We start from the raw sequence: 22,471 nt of genomic DNA, 5'->3' as shown, positions 1-22,471 counted from the left end.
TGTAATTTTTATGTACCATAGGGATTTCCTCCGTTATCAACAGATTGCCTTTCGACTACATCGCCGGTGGTAAAAAAAACTAATTCAGAAGCCATCACTCGCGAACGGTGTACTGCAAATTATTTGCTGATCGCATCAACAAAATGTAAATAAAATCAAAATGAAGAGAAAATTGTCTTTTTGTTTATAATTATTTTAAATAAAATAGAAAATAACAAAAATATAAAGCAACCTGAACAAAAAAAATGGATCAACAATTATATATTTAAAAACAAAAATAAGTTTTTTTTGTTTAAAAAAATTTTTTTTTTTTGATTCAAAATATATAAATTTTAAAAATAACACAGATATTTTTCGGTTCAACGTAAGGTTTTGTATTATTAAATACATTTATTATTAATCCAACAAAATTTTTTTTTTTATTTGTGTTCACGACTGATTCTAGAAACAAAAAAATATTTTTTTAAAACAACAATGTTTTGTTGTTGAATTCAAAAAAATATATTATTAGCCGAGAAATGATAATATTTTTTGTTGATTTCAATACAGAATATTATTGATTTTAAAATTCATTTCTCTGCGTGTTATACTTCTATTTTTCAATTGCTATTCAAATGGTGCCACTGGAGAAGGAAACTGGAAGTCACCCGTTTGGATAGCAAAATGGACTGGATAATTTGGTGAGTTTGTTCCGATATACTCTTTGAAGGCGTTTTTTTTTTTTAACTATTGCGTTATGGGTGCGTCTTCAGGTCTTTCCAGAGAGACGCTTAAGCCAAGGCATTTGAACTATGAAGAGAACCTGCATTAACATTCTTAGCAACGCGACTCCCAACGATTTTTTTCTAACGCACTGAAATAAAACGGTTAGTACTGTAGTCCCCGTTTCTTCAAATAAAAATTCGTATATTTGCGTTTATCACGTTATTCATACGTGGATAATTTGATAGCCATATTGTATCTGAATTTTCTTCAAACCCAAGTCTGCACAGTGGGCCTGGGCATTTTAATATCTGTTCTTTATCACGGATATGCTACAAATTTTAATTCTAACAAGAATATACTGGGAGTAACTTCGGTATTTCCAGAATGCTTTTCAATATTGTCTGCCCAAACACTTAGAATAGAATACGTGGACCTCCCCCCAGTGGCCAAGGTTCACTGGTACGGAGATATTTGTTGGCACTCATCGAAACCAAACATAGACAACGCAATTGCAAATCAGTTTCGCACAGGTGACAATTCATCGTTTCTTAAAGCGACCGTCCTCGATTGGCTACATAACAAGTATCCCAGTCACGAAAAACGCTACACCGATGGGTCACTATCGAACCTTGGCGTCGGTTTGGGAGTTTCGGCCTCCGACATTTCACTAAGCCTTAGTCTTCCTCCTACATGCTCCGTTTTTTCCGCGGAAGTCGCTGCTATTTTAGCAGCCACCATACCATCCGACCGACCAGTATTAATCCTTACAGATTCAGCAAGCGTGGTTTCTGCCTTGCAATCTGAAAGGCCCACACATTCATGGATTGAGACGTGGTCCTTTCAGACGGATGTGCTCAATCTGCGGCGTTCAGAACTCCGTCGAGCACTTTATATGTACATGTCCGCAATACTAATCAGCCCGAAGATCCTTCGGAATTTCGGGAAGTATCCGCAGCGCTCTAGGAAACGATGGGGCCACCGTGTCAACTTTAATAGGGTTCCTAAAAGCTATCAACCTGTACGGACAAATATGACCCAACACTACAAGCCATCTTAGTCCGGCTAAGTAGATGTCCACCGACAAAGTCGGCGGCTATAAGCAATTAGGTTATCAAATTTTTCAAAATAAGGAAGTTTCGCATTATGCAATTACAATTAGGATATTTCAAATCAAGACTGTCTGTGGGTGTTACATGTAAAACAACGACAGGTCGACTGTTCCGTTACTCTGTGTTTGGCGAGACCCCTTGGTTGGGCTCGAAAGAAGCACCCCTTAAGGGTCCTCTTCTTCTTTTTTGAGGCACCATTTCGGTGACCTCTTCTGACGAGTGTTGAACTAGCTTTAAGTTAAAAAACACAAAAACAAAAAAAAAATAGAATAGAATAGAATAGCACAAAGCTCTTCCAGACTCTTCCAGACCTCTTCGTTCACTACAAAGGACATCCAGATTCTACCTTTCGGAGTCAGGATGCTCCTCCTCAATTCAAGCCGAGTACAAGTGCTTCGACTGCAATGCTCTTGATGTATAAAGATGCGATGGACGAGACTGGAGAGATGTAAAGTTGAAAGAAACTCGGTAGTCAGGATAAGTCAAGATATGAGGAGTTTAGCAGCTAGGAAGAACTTGGCGGCAGAAGGAGCTTAGAGGACAGCAATATTGGATGATTGTTTTGAGAAAATTGCGAGTATCGCTGACTTATCGCTCTCTAACAATCATGATCCTCAACAGATCATAAGAAGTCGTTTAACATCTTCCAATATTCGAATCAATCATTAGATTTTTTTATGTCGCATTCTGTTCATACTTGTTTGAAAAATTGCGAGCTTGAGCAGTTTGATGCCATGGGGGAAAAATGCATGAAATACATTTTGATATGGAGGGTGACGAATGTAAAAGTAAAAAGCTTCTCGTTCAATTCAAGCCACAAACTCTCAAAGCTTCCAACAGAGACAGCGCGAGCGTCTGTGATATGGTTAAAAATATTCGTTCATTTATTTCGAAATGCAATTGATTGGCTCTGTAACTCGGAAGGAACCGAAAGAAGGAAGTATCTTCCAATTATATTGATTAAAGGTGAAGTTTTTGGTTGGAAAACTAAAACTGAAACCGGATTTATAGCAGCTAAGCAAACATGCTAGATATTTTTCAGACTCTTTACATTTATTTATATTTTTGTTTCCTAAACAAATTGTGTCCTTGCATTGTCCCGATTTAAAGTTGGAGAAATTGTTGATGAATTATGGAAAAACCCCAAATAAAATTTTTGGTGAAATTTCTATTGGCCTGGTGGAAATCCTGGAAAAATCCCTGGTTCCAAGAATACCAAAAAATACTAGAGAAATCCCTTGTGCAATTTCTGATGGCTATTGGGCCCCTATTTGGCATAATGCCATTTGGCATAATTCCGTTTACAATAATTCCATTTGGCATGATGGTCACTTAACAGAAGCATAACGGCCATTTGGTATAATTTTAAGTATACAGTACAACTGTTTCGATTTTTCAAACAAAATTATCAATTTCAGAGGGTTACATCTGCGCCATTTATTGACCGATTTGAATGAAATTTTCTCAGTCCTTCAGAAATAACTTGTTTTTTTTTTAATCTTTATCAACGAGATTTTCAGCCCTGAGCTAGTTCATCTCGAGACCAACGGCTTTACTTCCCTTCCGAAGGAAGACATTACTCATTTTTGTTGTGACTGTTTCTGGGACTAGATTCGATCCCAGCTCATGGCCGTGAGAGGCGTGTGTTCTAACCACTACACCAGGACCATCCCCAGAAATTAGCTTGCTTTCAACATATATTTCTGAGTGATTTTTCTAATCACGAGTTCAAAAGCAGTAACGATTTGACTAAAGTGATTTTCTGACGATTTTTTTTAATCGACATAACTTAACATATTGACGAAACACCTTCATGGTAGGGAGCCGGATCCTATTCTTGGCACTTTTGATTCTCTTCAGCAGTGGGGTTTTTTGAAAGCTACAGAGCTCATATTTGGCCACAATATGCGTCGTACTGGTGCGCTTCTTATGGCAAAGTTTTAGACAATTCGGCCGAGGAAAACCCCAGGTGTCAAAGTGAATCATGGTAGTGCCTAAGTGGTTCTGCACCCTATATTTAGCAAAGTTGTAGATTTTGCCGAGATGAACAAGTATGCTAGACATTTTTTTTGTGTGGGGCTATCAGGTTTTAAAATACATAGTTTTATTTTTCGTCAAAAAATTCACTTTAGTTAAATCGTTTTAACTTTTAAAATCGTGATTGGAAAAATATATTCAAAAATATATGTTAAAATTCAAGTTATGTCTGATGTTTTGTTAGAAATATATCATTCAAATCGGTCCATAAATAACTGGTATCTAGTTTACCAAAGTTGATAATTTTGTATGGGAAATCGAAGAAGTTGCAAATGTTTTGTCCAATACTGTACATTTTCACATATATATTTTGTCTTTATTTTGGACTTTTTCATGATCTTATTCCATCAGATCTACCGTGTGTGCACCAAACTTTGCGCAGCGCAAACATTTCACTAAATATGTAAACATCGTATTGTAATATTTTCTCCAATTGAGTTTTCAATACTTTTTCAAAAGTACCCTTCTGCGTACATTTCCGAATCAATACAATAATTGAGTAATATACTTTAAACAGCGAGCTTCAAAGTCAACATGACTGCCAAACGCATGGCTGGCTACTTAGCTTTAAAACAAGTCTCAAACCTTAAAAATTCACTCAAAACTCAAGTTATTTTCTAATATTTGAGGACATAGAAATTTACCATGCTTTTTAAGCATGAATGTTCAAAAAAAGGAAAATGTTAAATAGAACGCCACAGAAAAAAAAGGAGATGCACTGTAAATATTTCATGAACATTAGTTTTATGTTTGCAGCATAGCAAACCACCTTTATTAATCTTCAATGTCACAATTTCAGGATGTCCTACCCAAAAGAACAGCTCATGTTGGAAAGAAGGTGGAATTTAATAATTTAAATACTAGTTTTAAATATTTTAATTCCTGGACAATTGGACAACTTCGACTGCGAAATGTTTCAAGATTAAGATTGAGGACAGGGCACATACTTCTGTTATTTCTACTTCTATTACTACTAATAATAATTACAGCTTAAGTGAAGCTATTTAGTTAGTGAAGCTTATTAGTTCTTTTAGTCAAATTGTACGTCATGAAGCTGTTTAGTGTTTCGCACAGAAAAATAAATCTATTTTTTTTTAATTATGCCAAATGGATTTATACCCAAAGGTTTCATGGCAAATGGATTTACGGCAAATGATGTAGAGCCTTTCTTAAGGAATTCTTGTAGGGATTCTTGAAGCGAATATTGAAAGAATCCCTAGTATAATTCATGAAAGAAACGGAGAATTTTATATGGAGACTGCAAACATGTTGTTAATGTCGATTCTTTCTCATGATGAGAATTTCGTTTAAAAGTGCGTTCATTTTTGTTCCGAAAGATAATTCCTTTTCAAAAACATCATTTTCAACAAAACATGGCGGAATATTAAATACATACAACATTTCTGACCGTGCATCCGGATTGGTCACCTGTATATAAATCTTTGTGGATGCATTTGAAAGTGCAACTAATTCCTCGTACAAAATTGTTTAAATTTTAAGAATTGACTTTTTGATCTAAAAGCTTTTTAAGGGGTAACTGGACCAGAATATTATCAAATACTGTCAATCTCAATATACTCCATTTCGTTGAAGACATCACACTAGCGCCACGCTGGCATAAAAGTATACTAACACACTACAAACTTTGTGGCATGATTGTTCTTCTTTTTCAATTTTCTGGCTAATCGGCATCCTTTGGCATCAGTTGCAATTTTACTTTCGCCTATTTCTGGCACTATGCCTAAACATGGACGCCCGGAGAGACCACCGCACACACAGTGGACCCCACGTATCGAACGCATAAACTTATAGGCCGGGATCAACCGCTTGACTTCAGAAGAGAGACATGATTGTGAGATTTTATGTATCAGAAAATCTGACGGTGTCGAACAACTCGACCGACTGGGGTGAGAGGCAGTCACGTTATTTTGGATGTGTGATGTTTCGTTTTTCGCTAAATTGGAAATAGCTAAGAGTAATCAATCGGTCACGCACTTTTATGTCAAGAGATGGGGTTACATTTGTGTCCTTTTTGTACTGTATGGAAACTGCAGAAGTGGGGTATATGGAGATTAATGATATTTGATATTATCATATTGAGTTATCATATACGATGATATTACAAACTGAAATTTTGTATTCAATTGTTTCTCATTCCCTGTTCGGGAAGCTACACTAACATCCACTTTAAACTATATCGCCACTGAATATTTTAATCCCAAAGATTGTAAGAAAGAGGTTTACAAACTTTTCAGCGATTTGAACTATCCTAATGGAACATACGTAACACCAATGCATGGCGAGTCGTGAATCCATCATCCATCGAAAGCTTGTCTATTGACTTATCATTTTATTCATTTATCCGTATAGTTGGTTGATGAAAAACGAGACCACTCGCCCTCTATATCGACGTTCGACGATGGCTATCTGTTGCTACATCATAGTATAGGAAGAAGCAAATGAAACTGGAGGCCAATCGTATGATGGCATGACAGCGCCCGTCGTAAATCTATGCATGGCACTCCGGTATACCATATCATCAGATAACAGCTATTCGTAATGTATTTTTGATGTACTATATGCCAATGGGGCAATGAATGTGTCACATGACAGAATGAACGTAAAACTGATAGGGAGCTACACTGTATGCACCTCGTCAGTTCAACATACTTCTATGCGCTATGTCACGGATGTATGCTCCTGTAGATCATCAACATGTAACACAGTGAGATCCGAGAAGATTGAATAATGAATTATATTTTTCCTCCATGGTTTGGGAATTAATGGTATTAGCTTTTTTCCCGAAACGAAAATTATAAAATGTTATTTCTCATCGCACTTCATTTTAATGGACACATTTGACAATGAATGATTAACTGATGAGTTCGGAATTACACCATTGAGCCGTCAAAGAAAGGGCTCGCCAACTGTCCACTCACAAAACCGACCAGAGAGACTAAGTCATATCCGCTGGACCGGACATCCTCCACCATTCGGATGTAGGTGGAACAAAATAACGAGAAACAAACAACCAACTCCCAGCACGTTAACTCCATCGAGTTCCGTTCCGGCATTCCTTTGCCATAATCATTCCATCATCATCGTTGTCGACTCCGTCACTCACCGGAGCCCTTGTGGTCCTGCACGATTCAACCAACCATAGAGCGAGTGTAATATCCGAAAGGCAAGGAAGTTCGTTTTATTGTTTTCTGATGAATTTCATAATGAAACAACCGTTGCTGAATACGTTATGAGGGGTACACCCCGATGCTCGTGCCAGAGAATCGCATTGGCTGTCTGGTTCTGTGTTTCCATCTGGTCCTCCCGTCAGCAATCGGTTCGGGATTATGCGGATCAGATGAACGAGATTCCGGACAGTATTTTGCCCAATCCGGCTGCCATCGCCGAAGTAATTTATTTTTTTGCTCTGATAAGCTCACTCTCATCCAGGGAGCTGCACTGGCTTTATCTGCCAACAACGGTAGAGAAATTTCAATACAATGTAATAACCATAACCAGCACATGTTTCCACGGTCATAGATGCAATAAGTGCTCCTAGTTTATTGCCGGTAACATCAATGCCAATATTGTAGAGTTACTCATGCACCGGGAAAATCACGTTTAGTGAAATGCCCAAAGGCCACCGCTTAAATTTTAGTAGTAAAAACATGTTGGAAACTGCAGGAATGCACCACACCACAGAAAAAAAAAACTAAAGAAAAAAACAACCACCCTAGCAAAAAAAACATGCAAATCAGACCAGAAAATACGACCGCGACTACAAAGCAAAGCCATACTGAAGGTTGCTGGGTTTGATTCCCTGTAGATCCAGGATATTTTCGTAATTCTACAGTGACGAAAGTCCAAAGACTTCACTAAGGCTAAAGGAAAAGCAACCTTGGATGGAGCTCCCACAAGAATCAGGATTGCAATGTAATATAGAAACAAGGATACGAGTGGGAAAAAACGAAAGCAAGCTGATGACAAATTAAGTGCGCATCGTACTTTCGTGCTGTGCGTAAACAAACTATTTCTACTCTCGGAAGTTTTTAAAACTAATCAAAACTAACATGAGTGAAGTATGCATAACTTGGTTATTTTATTTTACAAATTTTGAAACTTTTGGCATCATTCTCTTCAAAATTGAATTTATGAAAACTTTGTAGAACATCACATTTGTCTAAAATCAAACTTGTCTTAGCTTAAAGTAGATTTCTCCAAAATCTTAGTAGTTTTCCTCATTTTACATGGTTTTGAAGCTAATTTATTTGTTTTCAAACTGTATATACAACACATTCAACTAAAAATTGTTTTTACAAAAACTGCACAAAACATGATTTTTTAGCGAAAAATACCAAATTTTTCAAGTTTTTAACGGTAGACGTCAATGTTAACCCTCTAATGGTTGGGTATTAGACGCCTTTAGACGGCATACACTTCGGAATTCTGTATATGTTTTCGTAGCTCGGAAATCAAAATGATTTTATTTTTGGTTTAAACCTTAGCTCATAACCCGCATATAAGACAAGTTTTTTATGGCTTGTGAAACTTTTTTGTATTTTTTAAAATGTTTGAAAAAGTGTATTTTTTGTAACCTTCGAATACCTGGGGTTCATTTAACGTGTAATACAAAAATCATACCTTTTATATTTTTCTACAATCAGCCTATCACAGAATAGGAGCCTGGTGGTATTAAAATAATGTCATACCTGCTTTCCGTTAGTTACATAAATAAAACATGCTCCAGAAAAAAAATATATTTTTTTCAAAAGTACCGTAAAAACAATTTTTTTCATTATTGACAAAAATCAATAACCCCTTTTCTGGTTAAAAAAAAAGTGAAAATGTACAAAACCTTCAAATTTTCAACGATAAGGTTAAATAAATTCTTCACAGGCCTTGTCTCGAACATGAAGATTGAAGATGAAGATTGGAAATTGTTTGCGCTGTTCGAAAGTTATGATTCTTTTAAAAATAAAAAATCTTATGCACTGAGACCTACAGTGTGTGCCGATGAAAAATGACTGATTTTTTTTTCAGAAAAATATATCTCAAAAATTAAAAAACATACATCGCTAAAAATTTGACAGTAAACGTAAAATTTTCTGAACTTTCAAGAAAAAAATGAGAACAGCAATAGCCCCTTTGGTCCCGAGGCCTTCAAAACACGAAAACGAATATTATTGATGTTTGTTCATGTAAGAAAACATGTTTTGTGAAATTTTATATTTTTCCTGAAAACTCAAAATCTTTAGCTTTCATTTTGTCTAAAAAGATTGAAAATCGGTCGAACGGTTCAAAAGTTATATTTTTTTAAATAAAAATTTTGTAAAATCGCGATTTTTCTGATCACCCTATTTCGGAAATGGTCAGGGTGATTAGGGTAATCAAAAAATCCAAAAACACGTGTATCCTTACTTCGGATAAGGAACAAAATAGCAAATTTTCACGGAATTCGGTGACCCTCTAGATCGGTTTTTCATGGAATGGCTGATTGTGAGTTTTTTTATGAACCTTATTCTTCCTGGAGGACTTAAGTGGCTTTAGAAAGTGATTCTGGAATATGTTCCCGCATTCTAAAAAACAAAAAAAAACTTAACCTTCAACCTACAAGAACACATAGATTTTAACAGATTTTTACTGAGATATTTCGCTTAAAGTTCTACTAGAAATTCCTCTATGAATACCTTGACATAGTTTATTACGAATGATTTCATGAAGTTCATTCATCACAAATTGCGTCAGAAATTGTTCATTTTATTTTTAACACTTCAGTCGCGCTGTTGTATTTTGTACAACACTGTTGAAAAAACCTCGCTTTTCGTTCACAGCGCTGTTGTTGTTGTTGTTGGTGGCAAACCACGCGACGACTGAAAAGTTAAGGAATCAGTGGACATTTAGTAAAATGACTGTGGAGGGGACGGGGATTTATTAAAATATTTTCGCAAGGAACTTCATTAAAACATGTCTGAATAAATAGTTCTTGTGCAATTCCTATAAGCTATCTGGTAGAATTCTGGGAAATCCAGAAGTCGAGGAAGGAATTCTTCTAGATTTCAAGGATAATCAGGATAATGAGAGAGGTGTTAATTGTCTCATAATCATCCACCTCTAAAAAAAATTTTTGTTGTTCTGTTTCTCATCATTTTCTTAGATGTTAGGTACAAACACCTTCAATTTAAATTAAAATTCTTGATTTTCTGACAAGGATTTAGTATTTTTTTTTTTGAATTCAATTTAAGCCGAAATTATCTATATTATTTTCTAAGAATTTCTTCTAAAACATTAACGTAATGTATGTGTTATTACTCTAGAAATCTTATATAAATTAGATATGGACATGGAGTGATTAATACCTAGAGTATTTTTTTAACCAAAAATGAAGAGATTTCTAGATGTAAATAACGTAGTTACGTAGTTACTTCACCGAAAGTCACTTTGTAACTTGAAAGTTCACATTCAAGACGCTTGCACCACCTCTAAATCTGAATATTTTTAGCTCAAATTTTGAGGTTTCTCTTTTCACACGATTTTTTGGTTTTAAGAACATTCGAAAAATAATCCGCACCTGGGAGGGTGAAACCGATACAAAACTTCTCTACGTCAAAGTGAGCCGAGATTTTGCTGTCACGAACTGTCACTGTGAGCCCGGATCTTAAACAATGGACAAACATGATAAAAGCACGTAATTAATCAAAGCATATTTTTGCATTTTATCAAAGCTAACAAAAATATAATGAGAATCAATTCGTGCACATTCAAAAGTATAGCCAAAAAAGTAGTCTAATTGAATATAATGTATTGGAATACGCATCTCTTTACTGTTTTCAAAGAAAACTGTGACCCTTTTTCAATGTTTGTCCAGAAAGATCGAAGGTATACAACAAATGAAAACTAGCGATTTTCATCAAGCCTGCCTTGATTGTCGTTTGCAAACCGGAGTAATCTTGCAGTTTAGAAAAACTTTGTATCAAATTTCGTGTGTAGTATCTGTGCCTCCCTCCCAGATCCACACCATACTAAAGAGTGCATGGCACACTTGGATCCCTTAGAAATGTCACTGAAGATGATACATAACATTTTGGTGATAAACTTATGACAATTACCAGATTCATATTAAAGTAATCGGTTTAAACTATGCAATACAGATTTCTCTGACCTCAAATAAAATTCCCTGACTTTCCCTGATTTTGCAGATCAGAAAAATAATTTCATTTTTCTTCCATTTGTTTGCCGAAATTTCGGTCTATTTTGCTCGAAGTAAGAGGGAGCATGAAGAAGAATGCAATGAATACTAGATGGATACCCGAGCACGAATGAAAAGCTAATAAATATTTATAAATATATTTATATGGACATCCAAAAATGGTATTAACTAAGAAGGTATAAGAAACAAATGATCTAAAAATGATATATAGAATTGACTCATGAAATAGCATTAGCATATTATTTTTATCTTTTTTAAGATCTATCCAATACCGGCGAGCTAACATTAAATTTAGCTATGGTCCAAAAGTTCCAGGAATAAAATTTTGATAGTATCATTATTTTTTTTTTACCTGACTGAGGTGGTGGTGGCCAATAACCACAAGTAGGTGATTGCACAATAGAGCCCAAGTGATCTACGGTTATTGTGACGCTTTCAAAGATGATATTTATAAGTTCTGCTTAGACCGAACAGAACCCTAAAGCGTTTGGAAAGCAAATATAATAGGCTTATATGTTAATAAATGTAGAAATTCTGAAAAGAATACTTAGCTGAGAAGCAGGCTCTATCCTAGTTGGAACATAAAAAAAGAAACATGAAAAAAGACTCACTTGATACTATTTGTGACTTTGGCATGAGGCGTCTGTAGCAGCCTTCGCTACCTGATGTATGTATGTTCTACACTTCATGTATCAGCCTCTGATTGCCTGTTGCGGAAGTTGATCTGTTTCACTCGAGTTACGAAAGCAACATGCGAAACACCCAAATCACCTGCAGCAAATTACAATATTTTGCATCGTGCTGTAAACCGTCTACCCATTCATCTAGTTCTCTCGCTCCGATGTACGAAATGATTGATTTAAGGCCTCGAGCAAGTTCATAAAAGATGCACCATTTCGCCAAACCACGCGGAACAAAAGGTTTAGCATCATCACACATTCCTATTATTCCGTGTCTGAATCGGATTCCTGTTCGCCTCAAACGACCCACCCGGTATCGGGTCTACTCCGTTTAACATACAGTCGTTTGGTATAATAGCTGTTTGGTATAATTGTCATATAGTATAACCCACCGTCGCACAGAGGAGCACCTAGAACAAATTCGTGGCCATAATTTCAAATTTGAAAAATTGAGATTTTTGACCCCGCTATATTTTTTAAACATAGATAATAGTATGCCGCATGTTGTGGCTACATTGATAAGACGTCATATAACCTTGAAAAAATGTTAAAAGAGTTCAAAAAAGCAGGTTTTTCAATGTTTTTTTCATTTGTTTATATTATATAATCAGAATAATTGTTTGCATGTGACAATTTTTCCAAAATAAACATATATTTTTTACTGAACTCATTGTTTATGAATACAAAATAAGCTTCTGCATAGAATTTTCCAAAAAATATTTTTTATTTGTTTATTTTTAAGGCGATTTTGTACAACAAACTTTTAGTCATTTTTCGTAAACTTCAGTGTTGAAAAAGTTATACGGCAATATCCGGCAAAGTTTCGACCACAGTGTGAAACTTACATATGTTATCTATCAGTTACAGCATAAAACTCTTCCGCATATTTCCGCACTTGAAAGTTTAAGCCTTTTGAAAATAGTAATTTTTATCATTTTTTCGAATATTTTTGCCCGCTTTTCAATAACCTTCTATCCCTAATCAATGCGAACAATGCGTTTGTTCAATGTGATATCCGAGAAAATTATAATTAAAACATATTTCTTTTATTTGCATAACTGACTTAAGTACAATTGTTAATTTTATAAATAACGTATATCACAGTTTTTACACATGGCATAGCCAAATCAGATTTTGCCAATTTTTAAAACAAACAGAAATGCTTTGTAAGAGACGCAATGGTGCCATGGTTTAAAACTCCATGTGTTTTGAACTTCTTCTTCTTCATCTTGGAATTACGACCTCACTGGGACAGTTATTAGCATTACATTAATAGGATTTCAGGAATACCGTAGTTTCGGTTGAAATGGATATTTTTTCCCGGTTTGTTTTATCTGTTCTTCTGTTGTCAACATTAAACAATGCCAAACAACTGAATACAGGAAAACACGTACGACGGTAAACCTCACCGGCTCATGAACAGAAATTTTCTTACAAATTTGGTTGGTTGGTAAGTGCTGAAAATAATCTCTAAAATAAAAACTGGGGGGATTCGAAGTGAAATTAATCACTTGTCAATGCGATTATTGTGAGTTTTTGAAATTACTCTACATACTGAATTCCAGCTCCCTGAATACGAATATGCTTTCCAAATTTGAAAAAAAACTCTATTTCTGGAAATAATTTAAAAAAAAAAACAAGAATATTGCGGCAAACGCCTAAATTAAGGCAATTTTGAAAAAAGTTTCCTGATGTCTAACCGATACTGAATTATTGCAACAAAATGAGCTCATTGGTACGAGTTTTGTTGATGAAATCTGGTTTGGAGATGTATTTTAGGCATCCTAACAAACTTTTAGGCTGTTTTTGAATGTTGGTAATATCGTACCGTACATGATTCTTGCATTTTACATTATTTTCATAGAAATAAAGACTCTTCAACGCAAAACAAATCTTCACTACACTCGATCCAATAATAGTCAACAACGTTCATTCACGCCATTGTTTGAAAAAAAAAATCGACAGTATTGTACGTTAAAAGTCCTTTTCATCGAGTTTTATGGTCCCTACTTTCAGAAATGACGGGTATCTAAAGGATTCTCAATGAACTTGAAAGTTGTGTGTGAAAAATGGATGAATTCAGCAACAAATGTCATGATGTCATGAATATAAACATGGGAATAGGAGTTGATGCAGCTGTAAAGTTTTTACCTGTTATGCTGTCTAATTTTTACCTAATTATATTCACCTAATTATGAAGGAATTCTTATGAGTATCTTCTTCTTTCTTCTTTCTGGCATTACGTCCCAACTGGGACAGAGCCTGCTTCTCAGATTAGTGTTCTTATGAGCACTTCCACAGTTATTAACTGAGAGCTTTCTTTGCCGATTGGCCATTTTTGCATGTGTATATCGTGTGGCAGGTACGAAGATACTCTATGCCCTGGGAATCGAGAAAATTTCCTATTACGAAAAGAACCTCGACCAGCGGGATTCGAACCCACGACCCTCAGCATGGTCATGCTGAATAGCTGCGCGTTTACCGCTACGGCTATCTGGGCCCTGAGTATGCGTCTACTTTTTCTTCAAAATGTTAAGACTGATGGGCTTAGGCTAGGTCCTAGTTTTGCTGATGCGATTCACATTTACACAATAAAGAGAGTCAAAATAATCCGTTCGTGATATCTTGAAGTTTTTGGATCAGATTTTTTGAACAAATGAGCCATACATAAAATTTTGCAAAAGGCATGGAGAAAGCGTTTCAGATATAACATACCAGTCAATATTATTCCATTAAAAAGAAATTTGATTTCATGAATTCCAAATGTAATATTGCATTGTATTTTTTTAAAAGAAAAAGAATATCTGAAAATGAATTTCTAAGCATACTTACAAAAAATGTTTGAGCTGGAATGTCCAATAACTGTTAAAATTCTAATTATTCATTGATTGCTTACCCTCTTGGCGAGCTAGATCAACTTATGACGTACAAACCTATTTTCCATCTGTTGCTAGAATATTCAACAAACATGAACTCAAAAGCTGTTGGTCTTCAACAGTATTTTTTATCGATACGGATACTCATTGATATGTGGATAATTGTCCTGAAACGGTTCGAAATTAATCCTAATTGAGTTATATCAGTTTTTTAATCAATATCAAAGTATGAGCAGATCATTTAGGGCAAAAAATAATTTTGGCCATGATTTACCCAAATTACTCTTGTGTGCGTCGGTCGCCCTAGTGTACTGAGTACACGCACTTTGCGAAAATTCGAAACACACTTTGAAAATCTCTTCAAATTGATCCGGGTGTTGGTCCTATTCCAAGATCTACTCTTCTTCTTGCTTGTAGAGATGAAATTTTTCGAAAAAATCAACGAAAAGTATTCGAAAACATCGTGTTATTAACCTATGTTTTTAGGCGTGTACTCAGTACACCAGTGCGTGTACTGAGTACACGAGGAGCAAATTTGATTGTACATCCTAAGCTAGGCAAGATATAATATGGATGTCTTCGGCAAATTTCTTCAGTCCAACGGTACTAATGAAAAAAAACTCTTTGGAAACATCCTCATCTTCCTGTGGCCATCGGATTGTGCCCTGAGGGAACCGATGTAGTGGACATTTCGCAATGCAACATCTCGAACACAAATATTTCATGATCTAGTGAGCGTTTAATTTTTCAAACACCGATATCTCAAGATCCTGATTACCTAGAAAGATGACGTTTTCGACAAAGTTGCTTAGTAGGTCTAGGACTAACATATGATAAGCTACCTAACAAGAAAAACTGCCACAAGATGGCGCTAGTGAGCATGCAATATTTTAATCACGAATATCTCAGGATCCCGATTTTTCAGAAAGATGGTGTTTTCGGCAAAGTTGTTCAGTAGTTCAAGGGCTACCATGTGATGATCTTCTTGATTCGGAATTCTTTCAATAGCTGGCGCTAGTGAGCACGATATTTTTCGAACACAGATATCTCAGGATCCTGGTTACCTACAAAGTTGACGTCTTCAACAAAAGTGTTGAATTGGCCAAGGTCTAGCATATAATAAGCCACCCAACTTGAAATGCTACCAACAGATAGCGTATTTTGATCGCGAATATCTCAGGATAACGATATTTTAGCAAGATTGTGTTTTCGGCAAAGGTGTTTAGTAGATTAAGGGCTAAACATGTGATGCGCCGTTTGATACGGATTTCTTCCACAAAACGACGCTAAAGATGTAATTTTTCTAACGCAGATATTTTTGGATCCTGATCCCTTAGAAAAACGATCCTCAGAAATATTCATTACTAAGAAATATTACCCCTTCGGCAAGGTTGTTCATAAGATGAAGGCCTAAATGCAAGGAACCTCAAGTTTTAAAATTTTTTCAACTGGTGGCGCTAGTTAGCATACATATTTTGATTGTTAATATCTGAGGATCCCGATTACATCCAAAAATGAAGTTCTTGGCTCAAAAGTTCAGTAGGTACAAACAGATGGTGCTACTGAGTATGCTATATTTTCAACCCAAATATCTAGGATCGTGATTGCTTAATCATGAAAATGACGTCTTCAACAAAGTTGTTTATTCTGTCCAAGACTGGAGAATGTTTAACATGTAATAAACCGTTTGATTCGAAAACGGTGCTCATGGAAATCCCATCAGAACGTACTTCAGAATTTCAAGTACAGACAAATTTCCAGTCGAGTGAGCCTATGCATGCTATAAAACGTTTTACTTTTACTGTGCGCGCTGTTTTCAAGTTGCCCGTGAGAGAGAGCGAGACAACACCAACACACGGCGAACAGTAAAAGTCAAAAGAACAAAAGAATTTATGGCACGTATAGAGGCTCATGGACGGCAGAAAGCTGTTACACAAAAACGAAGATGGATAAGTGTTAGTGCAAAGTGATATTAGAAACTCGGTCTCTCATGGCGACTCACGGGATGGCACGCACACTACAACATTGTTCGAATCACCTCGAATGTGATAGTCATTGCCTGTGCGAGCCTATTGACTTTTACTGTGCGCCCTGTTTTCATGTTGCCCATGAGAGAGAGCGAGACAGCACCGACACACGGCGCACAGTAAAAGTCAAAAGAACAAAATAATTTATGGCACGTACAGAGGTTCGTTGTTTACAAATCAATTCAAAGTACTCTTTGTGCTAGTATAACCATATTATGATTATACTAGCACAAAAAGCACTTTGAATTTATTTGTAAACAACCAGGGAGTGAAATTATCGGTCACGGCGATAATCATAAGCTTATCGTTCAAGCTGATTTTCCGGAGGAAAAAGACGTGCTATAATATCAAATCCGACCAGTACTGCGAGAGTGTGCTCTCACGAGATGTGCAGCAACGGATTTAGATTATCACCAGCAACGAGAAATTAACGTCCTACTTCTCTACCAAATGATCAGTATCATAAAATGTTCAGAAAATTAAATGCTCACTGGCGGAGGGGTAAATAGTTCCATATATAATTACCGTAATCCGGGGTATCATTGATCAGCGGGGTAACATTGATCGGAATGACCCATCTAGTAAAAAGTTCGTATCATCATTTAATGATGAAATATTTCCAAAGCAAGAATTGCACTTCTTCTTTTTATGTTCATGAGCTAATAAAAATTAAGGTGTATTCGAAAATTGCATTTACTTCATGCGTAAATTTAACAACTTTTTGAAACCACGATTTCAATGGTTAAGGATGACACTACCGAAAATTCATGTCTTACATAAGTTGTGCAAGCAATATGAGCAAAGGAATTGTGATTCTTACTAAAAATGGCATCGCCAAAAACGATTCCGTTGTCAAAACATTCATAAGAATGTGCAATTGGGCAACATTGACGAATTACTGTTAAGTATGTAGAATTTTCTTAGGAAATTGCCTACCTTTAGGCGTATTGAGCGGTTGGAGGTGTTTTTATTTTTGAAATAACTTAAAAAGTAAACGACTTGTAAGAGTTTGGTTTTCATATTCGGCTTCAGGAGCGATGATTTAAGTAAGTAACGACATTTTCAATATTACCGAACATTGTTTACATGGGGTGATCAATGTTACCCCATATCAGCTAAATCAAAAAATCACTTAAAACATTTATTTAAACATACTTATTTTTTTTGAAAACAAAAATACAGTATATAGACACGAGCGGTGGGTGCCAGTACTTGTTTTAAAAATATTAAAACATGCCACATTTGGATGTTCAAATGAAAAATTTAAGAAATATCTCAAAAACTGATCAATGTTACCCCGGATTACGGTACCTTCCTTACCTAATAAATTTGATGAAGATGTCAAGTTTTAAAATAATCAGGAACTTGAGATCCTGTATTTGAAAAAAAAAAATAAACCTTTCTCTAGCCTGATGGAAGCATTTGAAATCTAGCAGCCCATTGCATTTTGAATTGAATGAGTCAGAATTTTGAGTAGGTATATTTTATACTTAACACGTTGGCCCGTGATATACAGAACAACTTCATCAAGGACATCTTATTTCTAATCTTGTAATCTAATTTTATTTTCCTCAGCAGAATCCTGAAATACTTGTATTCGAAAATTTCGTTTTGTGGAAGAATTCCGAATCAAACTGCATATCACATGTTCTGTCCTTGATCTACTAAACATCTTTGCCGAAAACACCATCTTGCTAAAATATCGTTATCTTAAGATATTCACGATCAAAATACAGCATGATCACTAGTGTCATATGGTGGTAGAATTTCAAGTTGGGTGGCATATTACATGCTAGACCTTGACCTATCCAACACTTTTGTCGAAGACGTTAACTTTATAGGTAACCTGGATCCTGAGATATCTGTGTTTGAAAAATATCGTGCTCACTAGCGCCATCTATTGAAAGAATTCCGAATCAAGAAGATCATCACATGTTAGCCCTTGAACTACTGAACAACTTTGCCGAAAACACCATCATTCTGAAAAATCGGGATCCTGAGATATTCGTGATTAAAATATTGCATGCTCACTAGCGCCATCTTGTGGCAGTTTTTCTTGTTAGGTAGCTTATCATATGTTAGTCCTAGACCTACTAAGCAACTTTGTCGAAGACATCATCTTTCTAGGTAATGAGGATCTTGAGATATCGGTGTTTGAAAAATTAAACGCTCACTAGCACCATCTGGTGGCAGAATTTCGAAACAAGCAGCCTATCACATGTTAGCCCTTGACCTACTGAACAACTTTGTCGAAGATACCATCTAGAGCCTGAGATATTTGTGTTCGGGGCACAATCCGATGACCACAGGAAGATGAGGATGTTTCCAAAGAGTTTTTTGTCCGCTGACCAATTGGTACCGTTGGACTGAAGAAGTTTGCCGAAGACATCCATATTATATCTTGCCTAACTTTGGACGTGCAATCAAAATTGCTCCGCGTGTACTCAGTACACGATGCGACCGCTGGAGCAACTTTTTTTTGAGCGACTGACGGAAGGATAATGGTCGTTTGGCAAAATTATGAAAAAAGAAGATTTACACCATCTTCAGCCATAGGCTGCACAGACTGAACATAACTAACATTAGACAACGAACATACGGAACGACCAATGGACAGTGAAGAATTTTTCGTTTGACGAAAAGTTTTCTCCGAGTGGGGCGGGAATCAACCCACACTCCGTAGCACAATACGCCTAAACGACTGACGCCGCTAGCCGCACGGCTACGAAGCCCACTAAACGCTGAATATGATCTAATTTTTTTCTATTGCTAAGGGGTGTTGATGATAAACGCAATCGTACAACCTATTGTCAGTTATGGATAGGACATTGGAAAACTTACCAGCACATTATGGTATATTTTACACAAAATTGTGTCCATCGGCGAAGATATGTTATGACATCACAAAACATAAGGTACAATTTTATGACGCATAATATGGTCCCGGACCTTATTGTACCCCTGCAATAGTTTAATTTTCAAACTATACCAAATGATTTTATATCAAATGACTGTTATCCAAACAGCATTATATCCATCAAGGAAGATCCCCGCTATCGTAGGCACAGGTGGGTTGCCTATTCAAACCAAGCCGCCAAACACACATAATAGAACACTGCTCCAAAATGTTCATACATTATGGATTATATGGCATTGAATATAAATGTGCTGCTCCCAGACTTCCAGCAGTATTTTAGCACCCTGGAGTTTGGCAGCCAGTAAGCAAAACCGTCAGAGGAAAGTAAAAGTTTTGGCCACCACAGTGCTCCGTCGGCACCTAACTTGACTCCCATTGCCCTAGATAAGGTTTTTCCAATAGTTCATGTGAGTTTTATTTTCTCTGTGGCAAACAATGTGGCTCTAAAGATTGCAAACAAATGTGGCATGATGGGGATGAATAACTTTTCCAATCACGAGCGGTAAATCGAAAAACTATGCCATGAGGCAAAACTCCACCGGGACGAGTCCTGTACGATGCAAAATGAAATGAATCACCTCCGAGAGTGATCAATCGTGCATTATATTTTAAGGCGCAAATTTACGCACTAAGCAGAAAGCGAGATGCCACTGGCGTTTATTGCAAATCACTCCAATAAATAATAATTCCTCCGGTCTAGGAGCAGGAGGAGGGTAAATGTTCAGAATGTGCTCCATGTGTGCTCTCAAAAGTTATTTATCGTGGCTGTGGCTTTGGCATATGCATGCAGAGGCAGATAGGTTTGCCAACACGTGACGGCCATCGATAGCATCAGCTATTATCGTTGCATAGCGGGCGATTTTTAACGATTTCCGAAGAAATTCCAATATAAAGTAAAACAGTGATTTTACTAGAATAGTCTCCAAGAATTCTTCAAAACTTTCTACAGAAATTAAAGTATTTACAATTTTATGGGTCATTTGCCTTTCAATTACACGGGCAACACAGTGACTAACAATTGTGACTAGATGACCCATAATAATGTGAGCAGTGTACTTCTGAGATTTCTCACGTGTTCCAGGAAGACTGAATCTTCCCATTTTTCCGCTCAATTTTCACAGCTAAAACCCACTATGCACAGCTGCGCCACTTTACGAAAGCCCATTTTGCTGAAGTGGCCCTCCACTGGAGAAACCAACGTCGAATCAAAAAGCGGAGAAAAAACAACCACTTACCTGCCACCCGTGGAAGATTTGCCAAGAAAATTTCCTTCAGCAGCATTAATTCATCTTCCGGTGCGGACGCCAACGATCCAAAACAATCATCCTTGGGCCAAACTTCCCTGTGAGAAAAAAAACGTAGAAAATATCGAGAAATAGGGTAGAACCAAGGCAAAAGAGGAGCTTTGAATCGAAAGAATATAAATGCTGGCTACGGAACGAATGGAGAGAACTTCAAGGAGAAAGGTCAGACAGGTAGAATTATGCCGAATGGACAGGACCGCTGCGAAGTTGGCCGGCCAGTATCGAGAGGGTGCAGTTTGAATTATTTGATCGTAAATTAGATTTATTAATATTCATTGTTCAATAGATTTTCCCGGGAAAGCCGATACCTAATCCAGAGCTTTGAACGGTTCTCGATTTTCAATGTCAGAATGATGTTTTATCGCGAAATCAGTCCAATTTCTAATCTCGTAAATTGAGTTCGAAGTTTAAATGTGCTCAATGAGGGCCGCGCATCCGAAGAGTCAACAGCTGACGCAGCTTTGTTTCAGTGGAAAATGAATAACTGTACAATCAGCAGAATGTCTCCCGTAATTATTTATTGCCTGCGACAAACCCTGGGAACCGTTCCGGAGCTACATTTAATTATAGTAGACAGCGTCAGACCGGTGGCACTAGTGAGAGGTAATTAATTTCACTTACCTGGCGGATCGCATTAAAATAATTGCATGTTCGTATTTGCCGTCACGTAGCAAGGAATGAATCCTTATCATGCAGTCTCCTCTGTCGGATGAAAACGATAGCGATGATTAAAAAAAAGGAAGGTTACAGTGACTCAAACTCAAATTCGTCCAGGGCTGTGACTGTTTTCATATCAAGTTGGTAAAACACTACCGAATGGTACATCGACTTCGAAGTACTCTATCAATAATAAACGTGTCATATTTTGCTTGGCAATCATAAACTGTTCCCTTTTCTTTCATCTTTGAAATAATAGAAAAGTAATGAATGTTTGTCTAAAATTTACCCAATTCCATATTTCCATATTATATTTTTTATTTACTTCATGATTGCTTAAGTTTTTCATGGTTGCACAGATGTAGTAGTAGAAATTTAGATGCTTTATAAAAGAAGAATACCAGTTATTAAATATTGTGAGCTAAAAAATCCAGTAAATGGAACAGCAACGCACAATAACTGCGCAAGCGCATGACCGAAAGAACTTGAAGCTAATGAGAACCAGAGCTACAGGTCTAAAGCCCTGATAAAGGTGGATGGTTGTGATGGCTATGACCATAGTTATCAAGCAAAGAATAAGCAGACAATGCTGTATCCTGTCAGTACCGAGAAGGTAGCTAGAGGGATGACGTAGGTAGCGCAACCCTGGTTAGGTGGTCCATAGAAGACTCTTCACCATCCAAGAAAGGTAAAAGTAGAGCTAATAATAAAGGATAACAATTGGAAAGATCTGGGAACGCTTTGAATGAATTCGCGCGTGTTGGGGTCCTGGCCAAAGCGTACCATTGGTATCGCGTACCTGAAGAAATAAAATAGACTCGTTTGAGCGGTCCGTAGCCTCCTGCCCAGCATCTCCTATCCCTACATCCTCGCGGTACTGGCCGGGATACGAACAACCTTAGGCAAGATCGGGTAACCACCCCCATGTGGGATCTTGGGTCGTATGCTGACA

At 36.7% G+C, this 22,471-nt stretch overlaps 1 protein-coding gene across 1 annotated transcript in view; it reads right to left on the bottom strand.

Moving 5' to 3' along the window:
- LOC5572105 (protein timeless homolog) overlaps positions 1-22,471 on the bottom strand; it is a 233,217-nt gene that overhangs the window by 139,051 nt on the left and 71,695 nt on the right. Inside the window, exons 7-8 of the mRNA XM_021849051.1 lie at positions 21,484-21,564; positions 20,794-20,900 (exon numbers count right to left, since the gene is read on the bottom strand). Of these exons, the coding sequence (XP_021704743.1) occupies positions 20,794-20,900; positions 21,484-21,564 (188 nt within the window). The remainder of the gene's footprint in view (positions 1-20,793; positions 20,901-21,483; positions 21,565-22,471) is intronic.

This window comes from Aedes aegypti, chromosome 1 (assembly GCF_002204515.2).
Source record: "Aedes aegypti strain LVP_AGWG chromosome 1, AaegL5.0 Primary Assembly, whole genome shotgun sequence".
Lineage (NCBI taxonomy): Eukaryota > Metazoa > Arthropoda > Insecta > Diptera > Culicidae > Aedes > Aedes aegypti.
The sequence above is the reverse complement of the archived record's forward strand: the minus strand, read 5'-3'. Positions and strand labels throughout refer to the sequence as shown.